The sequence below is a fragment of the Biomphalaria glabrata genome, chromosome 10, assembly GCF_947242115.1.
Source record: "Biomphalaria glabrata chromosome 10, xgBioGlab47.1, whole genome shotgun sequence".
Taxonomy (NCBI): Eukaryota; Metazoa; Mollusca; class Gastropoda; family Planorbidae; genus Biomphalaria; species Biomphalaria glabrata.
In genome coordinates this window covers 25,939,741-25,963,454 of record NC_074720.1, presented here as the reverse complement: position 1 = coordinate 25,963,454, position 23,714 = coordinate 25,939,741, and the positions used below count along the sequence as shown (strand labels likewise).

The window sequence follows — 23,714 nt, the reverse complement described above, 5'->3', positions numbered from 1 at the left end:
GTGGGGCGGAGACAGGCAGCGAGATTCACAGGAAGCCCTAGACTTATCATCCCAGTGGCCGTGCTAGGAAAAAATAGAAGTCTGAGAGTACAAGGGAAAATATGAGTTCGTTTTTGCAGATTTCTATTAAATACTGGCGCATCGAGATAGATAATTCATCCTAGTCTTACTAGGAATAACGTAATTCATGAAATAAGTGGCTACTCTATAAAAACAGCTAGTGGAGAACTTTTGCCAGTTTTAGGACAGATCACTGTAAAGATTGAGATTGCGAATCAACATTTTAGTCATGAATTTTTGGTCGCCAATATCAAGGATGAAAGTATTCTGGAACTAGACTTCATGCAGTTATTTGGACTCTCCTTGAACATTGGAAGTGGCACAGTGCAATATGGAAATCTTGAAATTCCGTTGCTGGGGAACGACATGGAAGAAGAACAGATAAAGTGGGTCTTGATAACGAAAGGTACCAGCATACCCGCACAGTCTGAAGCCATTATATGTGACACAATAGACGGTAATGATCCTGTGTCTATCACAAGCCTTATAGAGCAGTCAAAGGAAGCGCGCAGTAGACTGCCTGTGGGGAGAATACTGGTTGTTAATAGAAACGACCGAAGGGTACCTGGTCGGGTTATCAAGACTGCAACCTTCAGAAGAAGAATGTTATCGCCACTTGTTGTCCAATGGAACTTATTGCATCGTATGATGTGGTGGTCCCTGTAGCTAGTGCCTCGTCACGTGATTCTCGAGTTGATCGAATACTTGGAGATGAGGGTGAGGATCTGTCGAAGGAAGAATGCGGTAGGGTTAGGCAAATGTTGCTGGAGTTTGAAAACGTCGTGCCAGACAGTGAAAATGGGCTCGGCCAGACTGATTTGGTGTTCCAGGACGAGGTTGTGCTCCTGGATTGGTTGCACCAGTATTGAGAAGACCATGGTCTGTTCGGGACGAACAGAAATAGGGAGGGGGCAGTGCTATAACTCTGTTCCTCCCTGACTAACATTTTTTTCCACGTGCAAAGTAGAGTGATTTTTATTTATGCTGTTGGGCGTAGATGACCTTGACTAGTGTGTAAATGTGTTAAGAAACTTTAGTTATGATTTTTGGATTTCTTGACTGAGGATTGAGAATTGTTTTCTATTGTAATGACTAATGTATGTGTGATGTCTATATTATAGAAATATTATATTATACATTAGCCGATATTGTATATATTATAGACCAGGGACGGCCAAACTATGGCGCATTACAAGTGGTGCCTGGTCGCAAAAACTAATAATAACCTATTTCTAGAAAACAAAAGTTCCACGGGAATTGAATTGACTAGCTATTACGACGCTCAAGTTGACCGAAATGTTTATAAAACTAATCAGACCAAAAAGCACAGAACACAGGTCTAATGTAGACCTATATAATTGTTTAAATATATAGAACACAAAAATGTTCTGCTATTTAACACTTAAGTTAGGGTGAGGTAAAGTTCGATATTTTTTTTTCTTTTTTTAATAAGAAAACAAAGTCGCAACTTGAAGCGCCCTTTAACGATGCATGTGAACCATGAACTACAGCAACGCGTTAAATTTCCATGGCAAGACCATATATCTTTGCGAAACAGGATTTTTTAACTACTTAAATACAGAAGCATTATGGATGCAAAATACAGAAGTATATTTAATACAGAAGTACAACATACTAGAGGATCCAGAACTTTGGAGTGGGGGAGGGTGATTTTTTTTCCCAAACCCTAACCCTAACGCTTAAACGCGCGTACATATATATATATAAATTAGAATTTAAAAGCAGTGTTTCTCAACATTCGGCAGAAAAAAAAAACAAACAGCCGTGTGGAGGCCTTTCTCTTGACAGCTAGGAGGTCTGGGGGAGCGCTGCAAGCTCCGCCAGTGGGCTCAGGGGCGAAGCATTCTTCACTGCAGAACCTTTTGAATAGTGTTTTACTTGAAAAATATTGTAATATGAATTTACAGGCCCTTATTACATTGCAAATATAACCGATTTGTTCTTGAAAAGATAAGATACCCAACATATTTAGATTAAGACTTTGAGGATCGCCGCCGAAAACAAATATTCGAAAAATATTTTTTTTTTAAAGTCTCATTTGTAAGTGATACATTTTGTTCAATAGGCATGTTTGTAACTTTGTTTTGTTACAAAACTATTATTCAAAGATCAAAACAAAAATAAAAAAAATTCGGAAGTGGGTGGAGAAATTAAGTGAACCAATTAGATTCTACTCTAATTTTTTTTTTTTTTGCATTTTTAGGATTCAAGGATATATTGTGAGTTACAGTCCAAAATTTGTGTACACAACAGAAAAAAAAAGACTATTCTATTTTAAAACGTCATATTTTGGTCTGGAAAGGGGAGAGGGCGGTAGAGTGTAAACGTTTATCCTCGCTCCTTTTTATAATTTCTGCAAATGATTGCATTTGGCATTAAAGAATAGGGGGTGGGTCGACTCGATGTACGATTTTGATTTGTAGCATATATAAATTATAATAGTGACATTTCTTTTTAAATTTTGTAATTTCTTAACTAAAATAACAAAAGAAAAAAGTATTGGTTTAAAATTGTCCGATGGGCGGAAGGCGATCGCATGTATTGTCCCTCCCACATGGTACCACCCTTTTTCATTTATATTTACTAATGATAAAATTTGAGATCAGAGTGTGTGTGTGCGACATAATATTCACACATCAATATGTACCTTATATTATATAAATATTCAACTAATTTTGTTCCCAAACTATGATTTCTTCTTAAAAATATGACCCCCCCCCCATTCAGAGGGCTAGAGTGTCCCCACTAGAGCCCCACCCCCCACCCACCTCACCGAATCGGCTAAGATACCAGAAGTTTAGCCACATAATATAAAAATTCAGCTAATTTTGTTCACGAACTTGATTTCTAATTAAAAATAGGACCGCCTCTCCCACTCAAAGGGTTTAGGTTGGAAAGGCAGTAGCTGTATTCACCCCCACCCCACCCAATCGGCTAACTTATCTTATCTTATCTTATATAATACAGACGTTGCTTCAAAAAAGAAGATGATTACGTCCTACGCGTCATGCATTTAGTCATGCATATTAACCAATGACTTAAATTCTGCCAAGTCACTGGTTTTCCTGGCTAGCTCAGGCAACCCATTCCATGCTCTAATATCACTAGGGAAGAAGGAGTATTTGTACACATTTGTCCTAGCATATGGGACGAGGAATATGCCTTTATCTATGTGTCTTTCAGAGTATTTTATTAAATTTTGTTTTTGTATTTGAAGATTATGGTTCAGTGTTTTATGTATGATTGCTACTTTACTTTTGAGCCTTCTGTCCTGAAGGCTTTCTAAATTTAGTGATTTTACTAAAGGTGTTACTCTAGTCAAATGTGAATATTCTTTTGTTATGAATCTCACTGCTCTATTTTGTGTCTGTTCCAGTTTCTTAATGTTTTCTTGAGTTGAGGGGTCCCAAACGGAGGATGCATATTCTATTATTGGCCTAACCAAGGTTAAATAACATTTTAGTTTTATGTTCTTATTTGATTTATAGAAATTTCTTTTAATAAATCCTAATGCTTTGTTTGATTATTTTGTAGTTTCATCATTATGTGGATTCCATGACAGTTTTTCATTTATTATAACACCTAGGTATTTTGCGTTTTTAGTCTGTGTTACTGGTTTGCCATGAATAAGATAAGTGCAATCAATTTGTTTTAGTTTTTTTGTTACTCTTAACAACTGACATTTTTATGTGTGGAAAGACATGCTCCAATTTGATTCCCATTTCTGTGATGCTGGTAAGTGATATTGGTCTGTAGTTTCCTGGGTCAGATTTTTCTCCTTTTTTTTTTACATAGGGGGGTGACATTAGCTTCTTTCCAGTCCTTTGGTACTCTGCCCTGGTTAAGTGAAGCCTGAAAGAGTATTTTGAACACTGGGGCTAGCTCATTGCTTAGTTCTTTGAGTAATTTAGCTAGAATACCATCAGGTCCAGACTCTTTATTTGGTTTGGTGTTGGCTAATAGTTTTTGAATTCCATTTTCTTGTAGTACTATATCTTCTATGTTGTCTACTTGGTTCAAATTCAGTAATATGTCTTTGTCTCCTGGGGCTGAGAATGGTGATGCAAAGTATTTGTTTAGGATGTTGGCTTTAGTTTCATTATCATTAAGTATTATGTTATGTTCATCTTTTAATGGCGCTATGCCTGTTGTTTCCATTTTCTTAGACTTAATGTATGATCATAGGTTTTTAACAATGGAACGACATAGTACAAAGATCGGTTAAAATATCAAAAACAAGTTCAAATTATATACATATTTAATTGATTCCGTTAATAAGCTGTGACTTCTTCAAATAAATTGGACCGCCCCTTCACTCGAAAGTTCATGGTGGGGGTTGGGGGGGGGCGGGATTGATGCCATCTCAACCTCCCCATCCCACTAAACCCCCAACATACTAGGAGGAGGTGGACGAAATAATCTAAAATAGGCTGAAATATAAATATTAACACAACTAATAAATTCGTATACAAATTGTGTGATTTCTTTACTAAAATTCGTCCGACCCCTCCTGGATCTGCCAGTGATTCAACATTTGTTCTTATCTTGCAAAACTGCCATAAAATTCCTGATTTGGTGAAACAGAACTTGCTACTAGCTGATCAACCTTCGCCTGTTTTCTAAATAGCCACTTAAGTATAAAATCATGAATATATAGTGAACACGCAATGCAAATAAATACAACTCACAAAGATACCATGCGATAGGCTTATGTGTACAACCCATTTTTTTTTTTTTTTTTTTTTTTTGCCATTTATAGTAGGCCTATATTAGCAGAAATATTAATTTTAATTAATTTAGTGTTTCTTGATTAGACATACAGTTTAGACAATTTGATTACATGACTCAAAAAATAATAATTTTTACGCCATTTCCGGCTCGCCGCATATCAACTGCAAAAAAAGGGTCGCATTACTAAAAAGGTTGAGAACCGCTGATCTAGACTCGTGTTTTCAATATTAGGCTACTTCGACCTAGTCCTAAATTGTCCAAGATCAATAAAAAGGCTAAATCTTTGTTTACAAACGGTAACGCTTTTTTTTTTCCTTCTGAAATGTTCACTATGTCACAATGTTCTCTTGGGTAAGTCTAGACTAGTAGAGTAGAGTCAGAGTAGACCTAGAAATCTACTAGGACTACTTAAAGACTAATAAATCTAGATCTATATTTAGTAGATTGTCAATAGTAATAAATAATATCAAAAATAATCAGTTCAGTATAATTACTATAATAAAGATATAATCTAAGCCTATAACTATAATATAATACTATAAGTAGTATAAGCATGCATAGGTCTACACATTCCCGATTCCTGGAAAAGAAAAACCAGCAGCCAAATTTAGAATATATCTACATCTAGTCAGACATAGTCACAGTGATGAGTGATATAGATCTAGACTAGTGACTAGATGTAGTACATGATTACAAGTTGAAACGTATTATATTCCTTTAAGTTTACTCTTTAGCCTTCCTTATATGTACAATTTAATATAAAATATAGATCTATAAAGATCTAGATCTTTAATATAGTCGATCTATATATTATATAATATATAAACTGTATTAAAGTAAAGAAGGGTAATTAGTAATAATATAAAGCTCTAGACTCTAGACTAGAGTTGAGTCTAGATCTAGATCTAAATCTAATTAAATCTACTATTAATATTATCTAGTAATAATATATACAATTAAATTAATACAGGCTAATAAATGATCATGGTCATGAGATCTATCTCTACCATAAATTTAATTAAAATTATATAATCTAGAATCCAAATAGCAGCATTCTATTAGAATTAATTAGAAAATAATGTTCTATCATTCTATCTAATCTTTATAGCTAGGAATTCTATAGGTCTAAAAGTCTAAACTGTGGCCCCCTAGCCTTATATTATATAGGCCTATATATAGTATTAAATTAGTATATACTAATATAGACATATATCTATATTAAATAGAGTCTATTTATAGGCTACTATATAGACACTAGAATATACTATTATATAGGCTCATAGGTGTATATATATATATAATATAGTATATACAAATACATCTATGATCTAATAATCTAGATCTGGCTGGCAGTTTCTGTATTATATATGCATTTACAGTAATAATATATAATCAAAATATAGATCTAGAATAATCTAGAATCTAGATCTAAAGTAATTATTCTAGAGATCAATAACTATATTTAAATTCAAATTTAATAACTCTTTTTCTACTCTCTCACTCTCTCTATCTTTATATATATATATATATACATATATATAATGGTACCCGGTCACTTCATCTCTGGTCATTTCATCCCCTGTTATTTTCATCATCTGATTATTTTATCTAACAAATAGTAATTGTTAAAATCATGAAATGAGCAATATTTATATATTCATTTTTTATTTAAATGACAAAAAGTGTAACACACTAGATAAGAATAAAATTAAAATTAAATGCCATTATAAACTATAAAAATTTAACATGTATACATGTAGTAGAGGTAATCTAAAAAAGTGTTAACCTGATATGGGTAAAGTCAGCCTTTATTAGCAAAAAAAAATAAAACCTTATTTCAAGGCTAAAAATGATGCGCCCAATTTCAAGAAAGAGCGATTGAAAAATAAAATATAGTGAAACATGGTCGTACTTCCACCACACATTGGCCTTTGATGATAAGGTATCAGCGGCACGGTCATAATTATTCTAATCACACTTCAATCTCTCAAAAGATTTCCACTACTTGGCCTTTGGTGATAAACTTTGGACTTTGATCATTATGTCATGCGCAGTATAATATTATAATTTTAATACATCCCCCACATCCAATAGAAGAGCTATAGCTTAGTACACACCCAGATTTACAATAAATGATTTCTTATCAAGAATGTAACGTGGAAGAGGAAACACTAAATGCATTAGTAGCATGTCAAAAAATATCAAAAGCATTCTACATAATCATCTTTATATATTAGATGAAATGAGGGCTTAAAGTCAAAGCCTTAACAGCACAATTAAATAATGAAGAAAAAAAATTTTAATCGAGGATGAAATGACCGGGGTATGAAATGACCGGTCACCATATATATATATATATATATATATATATTGTAACGGATGCATGTGTAGTCAAATGTAGCTGAAGTATTTCTAAAGATGATTATTTAGACTAAGTGCGTGCGTACCTTGTTGAGTGTATTACGACTGCGAGTTCAGGACATGAACATCACGTTACGAGATTGAACAGGTTCTTAACAGGAACACAGACTCAATGACCAAGTTGACTCAAGGTGAACTTCAAACAAACGTCTATGTAAAATATCCGTTCACTGTCAGTACATTAAAGTGCGCAACCCAACTAACTAAACGAGCTATCTAACAGTTCCTCCCCCCTTTCCTTAAAAAAAAATATAACAATATTTTTTTCTAAAACAGTCTAAGTCTATACAATGGACAATGAGCATCTAATGGGGAAGACAACAAACATAAAAATAATTCAATGTCCATAGTTCATCTTCTTGACACAAAGTTCGTTTTATCTTCATGGCACAAAGTTCCTTTCATCTTCCTGGCACAAAGTTCCTATCATCTTCATGGCACAAAGTTCGTTTCATCTTCATGGCACAAAGTTCCTTTCATCTTCCTGGCACAAAGTTCCTATCATCTTCATGGCACAAAGTTCGTTTCATCTTCATGGCACAAAGTTCCTTTCATCTTCCTGGCACAAAGTTCCTATCATCTTCATGGCACAAAGTTCCTATCATCTTCATGGCACAAAGTTCCTTTCATCTTCATGGCACACAGATCATTTTATGATAGTATATCTTATATAATACAGACGTTACTTCAAAAAAGAAGATGATTACGTCCTACGCGTCATGCATTTAGTCATGCATATTAACCAATGACTTAAATTCTGCCAAGTCACTGGTTTTCCTGGCTAGCTCAGGCAACCCATTCCATGCTCTAATAGCACTAGGGAAGAAGGAGTATTTGTACAAATTTGTCCTAGCATATGGGACGAGGAATGTGCCTTTATCTTTGTGTCTTTCAGAGTATTTTATTAAATTTTGTTTTTGTATTTGAAGATTATGGTTCAGTGTTTTATGTATTATTGCTACTTTACTTTTGAGCCTTCTGTCCTGAAGGATTTCTAAATTTAGTGATTTTACTAAAAGTGTTACTCTAGTCAAATGTGAATATTCGTTTGTTATGAATCTCACTGCTCTATTTTGTGTCTGTTCTAGTTTCTTAATGTTTTCTTGAGTTGAGGGGTCCCAAACAGAGGATGCATATTCTATTATTGGCCTAACCAAGGTTAAATAACATTTTAGTTTTATGTTCTTATTTGATTTATAGAAATTTCTTTTAATAAATCCTAATGCTTTGTTTGATTTTTTTGTAGTTTCATCAATATGTGGATTCCATGACAGTTTTTCATTTATTATAACACCTAGGTATTTTGCGTTTTTAGTCTGTGTTACTGGTTTGCCATGAATAAGATAAGTGGAATTAATTTGTTTTAGTTTTTTTGTTACTCTTAACAACTGACATTTTTCTGGGTGGAAGGACATGCTCCAATTTGATTCCCATTTCTGTAATTCATCTAATTCTCTTTGTAAAATATCTGTGTCTTGTGTTGTTTTTATTGTTCTATATATTATGCAATCGTCTGCAAATAATCTGACTTTTGTTCCTGAAGTAATGCAATTTGGTAAATCATTTATGTAAATTAAAAATAGTAGTGGACCCAAGACTGTTCCTTGAGGTACACCTGAGTTTACTGTTATCGGTGTTGATTTAGAGCCATTTATTATTACAGTTTGTTCTCTCCCTATCAGAAAGTCTTTAATCCACTGATGCAGTGGACCATTAATGCCGAAATATTTTAATTTTTTAAGCAAACTATGGTGGTGAACTTTGTCAAAAGCCTTAGAAAAATCTAGTAAGATAGCATCTATTTGTTCACTATTATCTAAACCTTTTGAAAAATCATCAATTAGTCCTATTAGTTGTGTTTCACATGATCTATATTTCCTAAAGCCATGTTGGTATGGTGTGAGGACATTATGTTTGTCTAAGTGGTTTATGATGTTGCTACATATTATGTGTTCTAGGATTTTACATGTGATGCTGGTAAGTGATACTGGTCTGTAGTTTCCTGGGTCAGATTTTTCTCCTTTTTTAAATAGGGGGGTGACATTAGCTTCTTTCCAGTCCTTTGGTACTCTGCCCTGGTTAAGTGAAGCCTGAAAGAGTATTTTGAACACTGGGGCTAGCTCATTACTTAGTTCTTTGAGTAATCTAGCTGGAATACCATCAGGTCCAGAAGCTTTATTTGGTTTGGTGTTGGCTAATAGTTTTTGAATTCCATTTTCTTGTACTACTATATCTTCTATGTTGTCTACTTGGTTCAAATTCAGTAATATGTCTTTGTCTCCTGGGGCTGAGAATGCTGATGCAAAGTATTTGTTTAGAATGTTTGCTTTAGTTTCATTATCATTATGTATTATGTTATGTTCATCTTTTAATGGCGCTACGCCTGTTGTTTCCATTTTCTTAGACTTAATGTATGACCATAGGTTTTTGTTGTTGTCTTTAGATATTACATTGTTTATGTATTCACTCTGCAGCTGTCTGCTTACTTTTTGGGTTAAGTGTTTAATTTTTATATACTTTTTGTAAACTCTTTCTGCATTAGTTTCTTTAAATGTTCTATATAGGTTTTCCTTCTGTTTACAAAGCTTCTTTAGTCTATTATTAAACCAGCATTTATTTATTTTGTTTGATGTGTATTTAGTTGGTATTTGATTTTCTATAATGCTTTTAAGATGGTTTTTAATGAAATTCCAGAGGTCATCGACTGGTTGGTTAATGTCTTTTTCTAATAAGAATGTTTGTTGAAAGTTTATTGCAGCTTGGTATAGTTGTGTTAGGTTACATTTATTCCAGAGTAAGATTTTTCTTTTGGGTTTTGTATTGGCTACTGCTTTTATCTGACTGTGTATTTTTATGATCTCATGGTCTGATAGACCAGGGATAATATCATAATCAACTACTAATCCAGGTCTGTTGGTTAAGAAGAGATCTAATGTGTTGTTTAATCTAGTTGGCTTTTTAATGATTTGATCTAAACTTAGGTTGTGTAAAGTTTCTATGAAAAGCTCATTTATGTCCTTAAGGTTTTGGTGTTTATCTATGGTTAGTGTTTTCCAATTTATATCAGGTAGGTTGAAATCACCCGTAATCCAAAAAACTGCATTTTTATTTGTCTCTTTAAGTGTCGTAATCTGATTACATAGTTCCTGCATGTATTCTAAACTAGAATTTGGTGGTCTGTAAATGCTGCCTATTATTAGGGATGTTGAGGTGGTATTAATTTTACAAAATGTTGATTCTATATTTTTTGAGTTAGGTAAGGTAATTTCTTCTGCTATAAGAGTGTTTTTTATTGCTAAAAGAACTCCTCCATGATTATCAGCCCTATCTTTTCTAAAAATTTCATAATTACTATTGAAAATTTCTGCATTATAAATTTCAGGATGTAGCCAAGTTTCTGTGCCTGCAATTATGTCTGGTTTCTCACATTCTAATAAAATTTCTAAGTCTGCTGTTTTGTTCCTAATGCTTTGAAAATTTATTACTAAGGTTTTAAGGTATTTTGGTGTTCATCATAGTTCATCATGAAGACACGAAAGCATAGAGTTCATACACATCCACATCTCCAGGACAAGTGTTGCTGTTGAAATAAACATATCTTCATTATAGTAACTGTCAATACTTTTAACAATACTTTTAACAACAATATATTCTGTCATTTTATCCACCCACTAGTTCATTTCTCTTTCACTCACCATTTTCCTTTGTCCTAACTTTGCCAATGATGAATGATGATATATAACAAAACATATATACTCACTTCCAACTGCTTACTTTGTCATTAACATCACACAATTAATAGTAATGAAATCCAAACCAACAATATTTACATATTAATTTCTCATATTAGTGTCATATATAAACCAGTAACTGATTTTCTACAAGTCAGTCTTAACCTCTAACCCCAAAGTCTATGTCGTCATTGTAAAATATCCGTTCACTGTCAGTACATTAAAGTGCGCAACCCAACTAACTAAACTAGTCAATATCTTAATGTCTCAATTTCTATCTACATCTAATAGACTCTGGGCCTATTATAGATCTGTACAATATAGATCTAGATCTATATATATATGTACATAAAATCTATTTGTTTAACATATATTATAAGATAAATATACAGTAATATAGATCTAGTCTAGTTTAAAATTAGTAAACACTGTAGAGTTAATTCTCGTTAGATCCGCTCCATAAACCCAGATCTATAGCTGTTTCATTTTTTTAAATTACTGATGCATATATATTTATATGAGTGATCATGTACAAATGAGATCTATAGATATGTTTTACTTTCTAACTTTTTATTTATCTTTTCAGAAAAAAATACCACTAAAGTAAAATTAAACAGCACTAAAAAAAACTGCAGCATTCAGACTTGTTCAAAAGCTAATTGAAAATATGAGCCTTATCATTGTACTAATTTGTGGCTATCTGGTTACCTCTTTAGCTGATCAAAATGTTCACATCATGTCTATCGATTCTAGTGATAGAAGATTAATAAATGATGATGACTATATGAAGAACAGAGAAGCAATGATAACCACAGAAAAGAAAATGCGAATAGGAGGGACTTTATCACTTGATGATAATGAACAGGCTGTCAATAAAACAATTATGCTGGTAAAACTTGTTTAAATTTATTATTTGTTTTAGATTTCTGTATTTATCAATCCTTCTCATTATAAAATGTATAAAATAGAAGGTTGAAAAGTTTAAGTCCCATTAACACTTATTTGTTCTCATGGCAAGTAATGTGAATAATATTGTTTTTACAACAAACTATGGTTTCTTGAGGCTAGCTCCATTATCACTTTTGCTTACTTTTGCACCAAGTATATCATAGTTGAAGGCACTTAACCCTTAAAACGTGTGTGTGGTAGTTTAGCCTCTAAATATCAGAATGTAATTCCATTATGTAAAACAGCTCAGCACTTTTAGGGTTAATTAGTCATGCATATTGGTTTAGAGAGTAAGATCAATGAATCCATTCAGTACTAGTTGTATAATGAATGAAACACATTTACACTTGTTCCATTATGGACAATACCTGCTTAAACCCAGTGGTGGTGCAGCATTCATGGTGCTAAGGGTTCAATGAACCTGGGCCCATGACCATAGTGTTTAGGACTTTCATTGCAAGTCATGACTAATTAGGGCCACATGAGCCCTTGGGGGTAACACCAAAGTGGTAAAAAGAATGGTACTTTTGTAAAAGTTGAATTGCATTATTTCACAATATTGTTTCATAATTTCTGAAGACAGAATACCCAAAGAAATAGCAATCAAAGGGTCATTTCTAGATTCTCATATTTGTGAGAACCAGAATTCTGCAGTGAACAAATACTCCAAGTCATAAAAAAATTACCATTTATCTTTAAATGAATTGCGATGCCATGCTATGATGGTGCTTCCCATATGAATGGACAGTACAATAACCTTCAAGAATCACTTCAGCAAAATCATCCTATTGCACATTTTGTTCACTGCACAAACCACAACTTAAATTTGGTCTTAAATGATTCTGTCAATATTGAAGAAGTTACATATTTTTGTACTTTAGAAAAAATGTTTATGAATATTTTGCTCACATATCAATATGGGTGCTTCTTGAATCCAGTAGGTAAAGCATATTTTATAGGACACTACCAAATTGTGATCTACAAGTGGTCATCAAGGAATGATGCTCTAACAGCAATGAGATACAGATATCTTGATGTACAAAAGATGTTAACTCAAATTAAGACTAAGACTAAGACTGCTTTATTGATCCTTACGGAAATTTGTTGTGATTACAAGGACTCGTTTCTCATATAAAGACAACACAACAGAAAAATACACATAAATACAACAGACAACATAAAGAGTTCATTCAGCGACTACACACAGGTATCTTGGTGCATTTCATGTTCCCTGATCAATGAGTGGCGGTGATAGAGTCTGACCGAGTGAGGTACGAACGAGTTTTTGTACCGCTCCGTTCTTGTTTTGATTGACAGCAGTCGCCCACTTCGCGACGACCTGGCATAGTTCTGATGGAGCGGGTGGCCATTGTCTTCCAAGATTTTTTTGATTTTCTTAGGCAAAGGAAAAAAGAACGCTTGGAAGCGACAGCTCTTAAAATTAGAAACATTCAATATTATTGTTCTGCTTATTGTCAAGTGCAAAACTTCTAACGTTGTTGCAAAACTATTGGAATATGAGCAGCAAGATCTACATAAAGCTGTGAGTGAACTGGAGAAAATCTAGAATGAAGCAAGTCATTTGATAAATGGCTTTGAGAGTGTAAGAAATAAGCTGCTGGATTAGCTCAATCTTAAGCTGTTGATCCATTTTTTCGCTCCACACGATTGCGGAAAATTAAAGTACTAATTGATGAGCTTACCACTGACTACTGGGAGTAGGAAATAGAAGATGTGTAAAGGACTTTCAAAATCAACGTATTTTACTAAAATATCGATGTCATTGTTTCTCAAGTATATGACAGATTTTCTTTTTATAAAATTGTTAATATGGTTCAGTTATTAAACCCCAGTCCATTTGTTCAGCAGACCAGTCATTCTGAAAGTTGCAATAGATAAAATTGTTTAGAAGTTCTATGACACAGAGCAGGGAGGCTTTACTTGCTGTTCTTTCCATTAAACAAGATACAGCCACAAATTTAGAAATAGATTCACGACTGGTTTCTGAATTTCCTACTCAGGAGGCCAGAAAAATGAAATTTAAAAAAAATGTAAGACCTTATTCTGTTAACTGATGGACACAGAACTAGATTATAGTTTTCACCATAGATATATTTGAGGAATGTAAATTTATGTAATGGGAAAAAGAACTACTAAAACATTTGTTTGTTGAGTTTTAAGACACTATCAGTTGTATAGAATAAAAGATGAAGCAAAACGTAATGACAAAAAAAAAGGTACACTGCTTGCATTGGAATGTCTTTGGTAAATGTACAGATACATAGAGTAGTCGATTTTTTTGCCACTCACTAAATTTGTCTTATGGGGGGTGCACAAACATATTCTTGAACCCCGGGCCTACAGGTACTCACTACGCCACTGCATAAACCAAACAGATGTGAAGAGCCAGATTTAACAATAGTCAGAGATAGAACAAGAGACTGAGTCTTTTATAATACCAAAGACAGAGCTAGATATTTAAAGTCTTTTATAATACCAATGACAGAGCTAGAAATTTAAAGTCTATTATAATACCAGAGACAGAATATTCATGGACACAACAAGAGTCATTGTTATTTAATTTTTAACATTTTCTTGCATGGTAGTTTTTGCTTTAATCTTTCTGCCACCTATACCTAGAGATTGTTTCAAATTGTTCTTTCTATTAGATATGAAAAACAATAATCATCTATGCTTTAAAAATATTTACATTTAGGAAAAAATAAATATGATTGAATTTAGTAGAGTCAACCATTCTCAATACATTCCATCTATGAGCTTCTATAAAGTCAAACCATTGATTGAGAACTCAAAACTACTCAAGATAATACGCAACATGCCTAAAGGTTAGACATATAATATCATTGAACTTCAACCAATTTAACTTATTATTCTATAATATTTGGTAAGTCAAGTTATAATCTAAAGCTCTATGGGAAATTATCACTTCACCTTTTCAGTAGACAAAGATTAATAAGTGACCAACAACTTTTTTTTTTTAGCGCTTATATTTTGACTTAGTCACTATAACCTATGCTTGAAAAAGCATTTAAAAACACTAAAATGTTAAATTTCAAATTATATCATAGACCATGTTTTTGAATCAGTCTAGTTTATTGGTTTTATCATTTGCTTTATTTTACAGTACAAAAATTACAATCAGCGTATTGGAAAAAAAAAATTTAAAAAGTATAGTTCCCCCTTTCAGACGTTGCAATCTATAGGGCAGATAATGTTAAGGTCATCTGTTTATGAACTTTACAATAAGCATATATAATTTAAAAAAAAACAATTAAGAAACTGACACCAATATCTATTTGTCATTAATTAAGATTAATTGAAATAAACAGTAAAGTATTTAAACATATAAGAAATAAAATTAAATGTTTCTTTTTTTTTATTTGTGTTCTGACAGGTGGGGCCCTGCATGTCCATGATTTGTCAGGTGTAAGCCTGGAATGGTTGATACAAAATGCTACATACAGAGACAATATATATATGTGTGTAAACAGTCAAAGCTACATTATATTTAAAGCTTTCAAGAGCCCACCTCAAAATCCAGGTGACTTTACTAATTAACTCTGCTGATAGGAACATCTTAGTTTCTATGTCCACAGAATAAGGGTCTTCACCACTTCCTTGATTTATCTCAAGATTTACCTCTGAACCTTTTAATCACAAGACAACTAATTTAGGAAATCATATTAGCCATATGCAGATGAATTGATGTACTAAGTGTACAAAGCAGAAAAGATTTATGTCCACAAAGTTTGTTTTTTTTTCAATTGTTTCAATTCCAGAAACTACTACTCTAAGGATGAGTCTCACAATTTTAGACTTGACCATTGTTGTTGTCTAAGTTCAAGTAATGAGTTTAGAATATTTTGAAAAGTTGTCTTCTTTGTCTCAAAAGCTAGAAGTTAAATTTACAAATTTGTTTCATGGCCTATCAAAAAAGTGCTTATTTTAAAAAAAAAAAAGAGGTTTGTTCACATATATATATATTGTAATATGTAGGTCTGTGTGTTTGTTTATTATCTCAATGAAATGTTTGTTTCACTTCAAAATGTGGATGAAATGTTTGTTTTTTCACATCTAAAATGTTATTTCCTCCCATAATAAAATGTTTGTTTCATCACCTGTAGATTGTCCTTGGAAGTCTGTGAAAGAGGAGAGAGCAGCTGCTTCATCACCTGAACAATTTGATGCCTCGTATGTTATACATAAAATAAACATTCATATAAAAAAACTTATCCTTTAGTGCTAAAAATGGTTGAAAAATATATAAAGATTGACTTCCGTCAACAACTGTATAGAGAAAAATAATAGACATAACAAAAAAATATACAATATGTTTTTTAAAAACAGAAAAATACTTTTAATTAAAACAAAGCTTATATTAAAGGTCATTGTATCAACTAGTTTGGATCAGTCATGTCATTAAATTTGTAATAGATCTACACTAACAATAATAAATCTGTGTGATTAGGAATTTTTTTACCAATTTCTTTCTCACTATTATGGTCTTGACCAGTTGGTAAAGTTTGGGGAAGAAAGAAGAGGGTATCTTAGTCAATGTTACCATAATCTCTTTCTAAATGCATTTTTTATTTTTAAAAAAGGGGGCTACCACCTGAATTCAAACTCAGGGTTCAAATCTCCTCAAGCCAACATACTAATCACTACTAGTGAATTGCTTATGAAAATAAAATGTTTTATAGTCATCTATTGTTAGTTTCAAACTTTAAAGCATTGTGACCTATAAAGAGGTCTAATTCAGCTTATACCACCACATCAGTCAAGTACAATTTCTTTATCTTGTTGATACCAAACAAAATAATTAAGTACCAATTGTTAATTAACTGATTGGCTTTTTTTTTAAATTTATGCTAGACCATAAGGGACTACTCAGCTACAAACATGCAAAGTAAATAAACAATATACACACAATTAGTTTATATTTAAAGCTAGTGAATGGTGTCTGACTAAAGCAAACTACATTCATCAAATTCCATGTGTAGCGTTTAAAATACCTCTTCAGAGGATTTGGAAGTTAAAACCTCCCCCTTCAATAAAAAAAAGTAAAGCAAAGTACAGATACTGAATTCCAAAAGTGGTGTTATTGAGGGGCGAGTTTTAAAAAATAGTCTTTAAATTCCATTTTGAGTTTGAAATTCCCCCCTCCCTTTTTCATTTCCATAATAAAAAAAAACTGAACCAATAAAAAAAATTTGATATTCCTAGCAGGGGGGGGGGGGGGGAGTGTTAAATGTTAAAATCACCCTTCCTGTACAAAAAAAAAAAAGCTACAGCAGCTTCATTCCATGAATGTAGCCAGGAGAGGTTTGAGGTTAAAAGAAAAAAAAACAACTAAAGAAAAACTTCAGCCTGCATGAGTGTAGCCGGGAGGGGGAGTGTTCTGGCTTGAACCCCCCCCCCCCCCTCCAATAAAGGCGGAATGGGTGTGTGGGTGACATCATCCAGACCCTAGCTTATGCCCAGGCATTCATCTCATTTCTATGAGAGACCATAAAGAGGCCATAATATGTATATATATATATATATATATATATATATATATATATATATATATATATATATATATATATATTGTTATAACTCTGCCATGCGCACCGCCATCCAGGCTAGTGCTTGACTAGATCTAAAAGGATGACAACATTAGAAAGAGCCAATATGAAGAGACTGTGCTAAGATAGATGTTGTTTTGTGTACCTGTGATGTCGTGTAAATAAATGTCGATGTCTCGTTGAATTGCCTCACTTAAGTTATTACAATTGGTGTCAGAAGTGGGATTTATAGGCAACTCAACGAGAGGAGGTAGGATTCGATCTCCATAGCATCGTTGAAGCTATTACATCAGCTCTTAACCAAAGAGCTAAGATAAGAGCTTCGGGACCGAGGTTTAAAATCCGTCGGTAGCAGGGAAACGCTCACTGCTCGTCTGCGGCAAGCTCTGATCAATGAAGAAGAAGATCCGGAGACCTATCAATTTGAAATTGAACTTGGGATTGTTGAGTTCATTGGCATGATCCAGGACTGTGGGGATGCATTTAAGGAACAAATGAACACGATTAGGATCATGATGGGGAACATGAGTAGGAACATAATGTTGCACAAAGTAGATGAAAGTGTATTGCAAGTAGAAGGCCAAATAGACCAAAGTGATAAAATTTTGTCGCAAGCAAAAGGAGGAATAAACTCGTTAGGGAAGGAGCAGTTGCCTGGTCAGGACTGTGGCTGCACATACAGTGGTGATGAAGGCGCTGGGGATTGGAGCGCTGTCTGTGACTGTGTTGTGGGCAAGTCTGGCGGGGATGACTTTCGGGGCGAGAAACGTGACAACGATTGCTGCGACGATTTCAATGGGATAAACAGAATTGAAAGAAAAGAAACAAATGATGAAACTAGAGAAGTCTGTTATGTGCCTGAAACTTTTGTTCCTGGTATACCTGCAACAAGCCGGACAGATCAAGACAATGTAGGGTCTGCGTCCAAGCTTGCTGCTGTGGACCTTAAAGACCTCTGTTTATCTGTCAGTACCTTTGACGAGAATTCAAACCATGAAAGCCTCAGGACCGTTTCTGATTTCTTGCCTTGGATGTCGTCGGGTGAAATTGCGAATACGGGCCCCAACAATGGCCGAGACAGAAACAACAAATTTGACTTTAGCAGCAGCATAAGAGAGAACTCGATGCTTGGCAACTGCATCCAGGCGATTGACATGAACTGTATATGCGGCGTCCTGCGGGGACAGTGCCCATGCCAAGAAACCCAGCTACAAGATCTGAACTTGACAGAAATGTGTACTTCTGCCCACTTCAGTGTGAGTGACTTGAACGGTGGTGAATTAATTCCAACGAAACCTGATGTAGTGGTTGATGAACATTACAAGGATGCTTCATGGGCATACCTTACAGATGAGGCTGAGAAAGACTATGTGCTTGAAACCATGGCTACCAGTGGGCCTACAACTGTGTCATGAGACGTCCATGGAAAAGGTCCGCTCACTCAGCGTCCTAGAACAACAACCCTGGAATCTACAGTGATCGCCACAACCTCCATTTGTGTTACGTGGCTGGCAACCCTGACCTCCACTAACTCTCCCTGTGTAGGGGGCAATGTTATAACTCTGCCATGCGCACCGCCATCCAGGCTAGTGCTAGAAGGTGCGCACTGTGATTGACTAAATCTAAAAGGATGTCAACATTAGTAAGAGAACGATTTCTGCCCAAGGAGAGAGCCAATATGAAGAGACTGTGCTATGATAGATGTTGTTTTGTGTACCTGTGATGTCGTGTAAATAAACGTCTCGTTGAGTTGCCTCACTTAAGTTATTACAATATATATATATATATATATATATATATATATACATATATATATATATATATATATATGTATGTATGTATGTATGTATGTATGTATATACTTATATATATATTAGTAAAGTTCCCCTTTCAGATCTTGCGATCTTTTGGGCATATGATGTAAAGGTCATCTGTTTCTGTGGTCCAAAGTTAATGAGGGTGTCATGTGGCCAGCACAACGCAACTGCCTTTACTTTTCCTCAACTAATGTCAGTTGCCCATTAGAGCTGAGTGGCCACGGAGGTGCCCTAAAAATTCTGAAGTTAAAAATCCCAGTCCTCACCGGAATTCAAACTGTCACCCCTTGGTCATTTTCATATTTGGTTCTTGCGAATAATGTTGCAGGATAGTTGGCCAGAGAGTATAAAGTACACTGTAGTATCTGCCTGTCTAGTATTGCAGGTCTATCCTTGTGTGTACTAGTCTTAAAATTAATCAAGATGTCTACTTAAAATTCCTAATCAGTAATTCACCAACTCAAAGTGTTAAATGAAAATGTGTCAGAAAACAAGAGAAGCTTTAGTTTGAAGAATATGAGCCTTTATGTAAGACAACAAATAATTGATTCACATTATGATATGATTGAATCAACATTTCGTAGACCTTTGATTGCAAATATTATCTCAGTCATAGTCACATTAAATTTGAGTTTATATGGATATAATGTCTCATGCTTTTTTGGTTTCTTGATTTTTTGTATTTAAAGATTACAATATTTGTGATATTAAATTATTGTTTACAGTTTGAGACATAACCTAAGTTTAATGATAAGTGATCCAGTGGAAACATTTGCAGACAACAATAAAGCTTGGGACAGATTTAAAATTTTCTTTGCCCAGGTAGGTTAAAAAGTGTGGAGTATCTGTTTGACATTAAAGGTGCTACTAGACATAACTGGCATACATGCAGTATCTATAAATAATTATTCCTTTTGAAAATCACAGTCAGCTAAATTATGCCAGTCTTGCTTGCACTTTCCCACTAATCATTTTATTGTAACTAGTTAACTTCCCTTCAAGCTTTGACAATTTTTTTTGTTCCTTTAAAAAATATTATTACATCATTCACTCTTGTCTTTTTAGCGACCCCTGAAAGGGGAAAAGACGCTATTAGTTTTGAGTGGAATGTCTGTCTGTCCGTCCCGTTTAGATCTTGTAAACTAGAAAAGATAGTGAAAATCTGACACCATAATATTTTAGACCATTCAAAGTTCTGATGCAACGGTTACTATTTTCTTTTCTGAAAGCGAAAAATCTAATTTTTTAAATCACTTATGCAAGCAGTTTTTTTCATAAAAATACATAACTTTTACAACTATTCACTATTAATAGTAACAAACATGGGAGGCTCTTTACAAAGGGAAATGGTCATTTACCATATTTTTAACATATTTATGCAAATGGATTTAGATTTTTTGTCAAAACATTCGTATTGTTAAGTTATGTTAGTTCAGTCATACTAACTACTGCATTTACACACAAAAAAGTTTTCTTTAAAGAGAAAAAATCTATTTAGTATGTATATAAGTTGGACATAATTTAAAAAAACAACAATTATTAAGTAGTTTTTCATATTATCGCGTGAACTGCAGGGCTCCACTATAGTAATAGTACACTTAACTATTTTTTCATATTTTTTTTACGAAAATGTTTATTTCTTGAGATTTGAATAAGAGGTTGACCCTTTACAAAACAATTAGATCAATTATATATTCATTATAAGACATCAGTTAGGCCAGGTTCATATCTAACTTCACATTCACTTTCACAATTCCTTTTGTCAGCTGGACCGCTGGGGCACCACACAAGATCTGTCAACCTTCTTTCTCCATTCTTCTCTGTCATTTGTCTTTGATAGAATTTCATTCTGATGTTCTTTCTGAAAATATTGAAACCTGCCTTTTTACCTGCCTGGGTGGACCACTTCGGGGGCCGATTCTGAGTTTGTGTTTCCACACAAAGTGTCTTTGTAACATTGTTTTTTTTTTTTGTTAATTAAAACACAATTTTGTTAATTATACTTTGCTAAGTCATTGATTGTCTGATTCAGCCAACCCTTTCCATGCTACAATTTCAAGTTTCCCTGCCTTAAGTGATAAAGGTTAATGATTCTGTTTTGTGTCTAGCAAAGTGTCAAGTATCCATTAGATCTGGTTGATTTAAAGATGTCCTTAAATTTCAAAGTGCATTCATATTTGAGAGCCATGGATCTTACTGCCACTAAGTCACCATACTCTTATCTTAATATAATGTTGCCATGGATCTTACTAAGTCACCATACTCTTATCTTAATATAATGTTGCCATGGATCTTACTAAGTCACCATACTCTTATCTTAATATAATGTTGCCATGGATCTTACTAAGTCACCATACTCTTATCTTAATATAATGTTGCCATGGATCTTACTAAGTTACCATACTCTTATCTTAATATTGTTACGACTTTGGGAGTAGACTAAAGAAAGGTAACTCACCGATTGTCAAGTCGCCGATATCCTTCTGGTTGCAGAAGCACAATCCACTACGAACAGTCAATAATCCAAGTAATCAAAATAATTTCACAGTTCTAATCAAATGTACATACAACTATTCACAAAAACCGATTCAAGAAAAACATTCCTCCGTTGAAAAATCCGCGATCCAGTTACTTTTCACCTCAACACACTCGCTCAGGTCAGTTTCGCCTCCAAACATAAACAAAATTCAAAAAGTTCTCACGTGGGAGAAATGGTTAGTCGGGGGGGGGGGGGGGGGGGGGGGAACAAGTTTACAACAATATAATGTTGCCATGGATCTTACTAAGTTACCATACTCTTATCTTAATATAATGTTGCCATGGATCTTACTAAGTTACCATACTCTTATCTTAATATAATGTTGCCATGGATCTTACTAAGTTACCATACTCTTATCTTAATATAATGTTGCCATGGATCTTACTAAGTTACCATACTCTTATCTTAATATAATGTTGCCATGGATCTTACTAAGTTACCATACTCTTATCTTAATATAATGTTGCCATGGATCTTACTAAGTTACCATACTCTTATCTTAATATAATGTTGCCATGGATCTTACTAAGTTACCATACTCTTATCTTAATATAATGTTGCCATGGATCTTACTAAGTTACCATACTCTTATCTTAATATAATGTTGCCATGGATCTTACTAAGTTACCATACTCTTATCTTAATATAATGTTGCCATGGATCTTACTAAGTTACCATACTCTTATCTTAATATAATGTTGCCATGGATCTTACTAAGTTACCATACTCTTATCTTAATATAATGTTGCCATGGATCTTACTAAGTTACCATACTCTTATCTTAATATAATGTTGCCATGGATCTTACTAAGTTACCATACTCTTATCTTAATATAATGTTGCCATGGATCTTACTAAGTTACCATACTCTTATCTTAATATAATGTTGCCATGGATCTTACTAAGTTACCATACTCTTATCTTAATATAATGTTGCCATGGATCTTACTAAGTTACCATACTCTTATCTTAATATAATGTTGCCATGGATCTTACTAAGTTACCATACTCTTATCTTAATATAATGTTGCCATGGATCTTACTAAGTTACCATACTCTTATCTTAATATAATGTTGCCATGGATCTTACTAAGTTACCATACTCTTATCTTAATATAATGTTGCCATGGATCTTACTAAGTTACCATACTCTTATCTTAATATAATGTTGCCATGGATCTTACTAAGTTACCATACTCTTATCTTAATATAATGTTGCCATGGATCTTACTAAGTTACCATACTCTTATCTTAATATAATGTTGCCATGGATCTTACTAAGTTACCATACTCTTATCTTAATATAATGTTGCCATGGATCTTACTAAGTTACCATACTCTTATCTTAATATAATGTTGCCATGGATCTTACTAAGTTACCATACTCTTATCTTAATATAATGTTGCCATGGATCTTACTAAGTTACCATACTCTTATCTTAATATAATGTTGCCATGGATCTTACTAAGTTACCATACTCTTATCTTAATATAATGTTGCCATGGATCTTACTAAGTTACCATACTCTTATCTTAATATAATGTTGCCATGGATCTTACTAAGTTACCATACTCTTATCTTAATATAATGTTGCCATGGATCTTACTAAGTTACCATACTCTTATCTTAATATAATGTTGCCATGGATCTTACTAAGTTACCATACTCTTATCTTAATATAATGTTGCCATGGATCTTACTAAGTTACCATACTCTTATCTTAATATAATGTTGCCATGGATCTTACTAAGTTACCATACTCTTATCTTAATATAATGTTGCCATGGATCTTACTAAGTTACCATACTCTTATCTTAATATAATGTTGCCATGGATCTTACTAAGTTACCATACTCT

The 23,714-nt window shown here is 33.6% G+C and overlaps 1 protein-coding gene across 4 annotated transcripts in view; it reads left to right on the top strand.

The window, feature by feature from the left end:
* Positions 1-4,955: 4,955 nt before the first annotated feature.
* The window catches only part of LOC106075189 (adenosine deaminase AGSA-like), a 32,482-nt gene continuing 13,723 nt past the window's right edge, over positions 4,956-23,714 (top strand). Inside the window, exons 1-7 of one of the 4 annotated variants that reach the window (XM_013236126.2) lie at positions 5,420-5,516; positions 7,204-7,364; positions 11,551-11,853; positions 14,629-14,758; positions 15,328-15,474; positions 16,058-16,124; positions 20,043-20,139. In XM_013236126.2, the coding sequence (XP_013091580.2) occupies positions 11,632-11,853; positions 14,629-14,758; positions 15,328-15,474; positions 16,058-16,124; positions 20,043-20,139 (663 nt within the window). In that variant the 5' untranslated portion in view covers positions 5,420-5,516; positions 7,204-7,364; positions 11,551-11,631. Of the gene's footprint in view, positions 5,164-5,358; positions 5,517-7,203; positions 7,365-11,550; positions 11,854-14,628; positions 14,759-15,327; positions 15,475-16,057; positions 16,125-20,042; positions 20,140-23,714 lie in introns of those variants that run through there. The other 3 variants (XM_013236129.2, XM_013236128.2, XM_013236127.2) reach the window with 3 other exon arrangements.